The sequence below is a fragment of the Sinocyclocheilus grahami genome, unplaced genomic scaffold (assembly GCF_001515645.1).
Source record: "Sinocyclocheilus grahami isolate Dianchi unplaced genomic scaffold, SAMN03320097.WGS_v1.1 scaffold3.1, whole genome shotgun sequence".
NCBI lineage: Eukaryota > Metazoa > Chordata > Actinopteri > Cypriniformes > Cyprinidae > Sinocyclocheilus > Sinocyclocheilus grahami.
This window is the reverse complement of record NW_015505182.1, coordinates 4,015,043-4,015,630: the sequence shown is the minus strand read 5'-3', so window position 1 is coordinate 4,015,630 and position 588 is coordinate 4,015,043. Positions and strand designations below refer to the sequence as shown.

The 588-nt window shown below is 40.0% G+C and overlaps 1 protein-coding gene across 1 annotated transcript in view; it reads right to left on the bottom strand.

Annotated features, from left to right (window-relative positions):
• The window catches only part of LOC107581489 (guanylate cyclase soluble subunit beta-2-like), an 8,440-nt gene that overhangs the window by 1,507 nt on the left and 6,345 nt on the right, over window positions 1-588 (bottom strand). The window contains exons 12-13 of the mRNA XM_016267071.1: window positions 318-464; window positions 70-224 (exon numbers count right to left, since the gene is read on the bottom strand). Coding sequence (XP_016122557.1) covers window positions 70-224; window positions 318-464 — 302 coding nt within the window. The remainder of the gene's footprint in view (window positions 1-69; window positions 225-317; window positions 465-588) is intronic.

Sequence of the window (588 nt, the reverse complement as noted above, 5' to 3'; positions counted from 1 at the left end):
TATATATATATACAATCCATACATTTTTCAGGATTCTTTAATGAATAAAAAGTTCAAAAGAACACAAACCTGTATGTGAAGGGGCTCAGGTGTATGTGATCAGGAACTCCATGGCTCTCCATCCGAGAGGCTGTATTGACCGTGTCTCCAAACAAGCAATAGCGTGGCATTTTGTCACCTACAACACCTGCCAAAACTGAACCGGTGTGCAGGCCTACTCTGATCTAGATTGACAATAAACCAATTCATTTGGCAAATCATATGATAAAAGAGCACACAGAGCTTATATTTACATAGAGCGAACTGTATAAACACACCTGTATGGGCTGTCCTGTGATAGGGCTGGTTACTTCTCTCGCAGCAATTCTCATACCGAGGGCAAAGTTTGCCACCCGCTCTGCATGAGTGTCTGTAGGAACAGGCACACCGCCAACCACCATGTAAGCATCACCTATAGTTTCCACCTGTTGTGAGACAATATAATTTTCCACTTTAATTACTTGCAAGTGAATAATTGTGAAGGTTTTCCTCATAATTTCCCATTTAATTTTATACACACACACACACACACACATATATATATATATA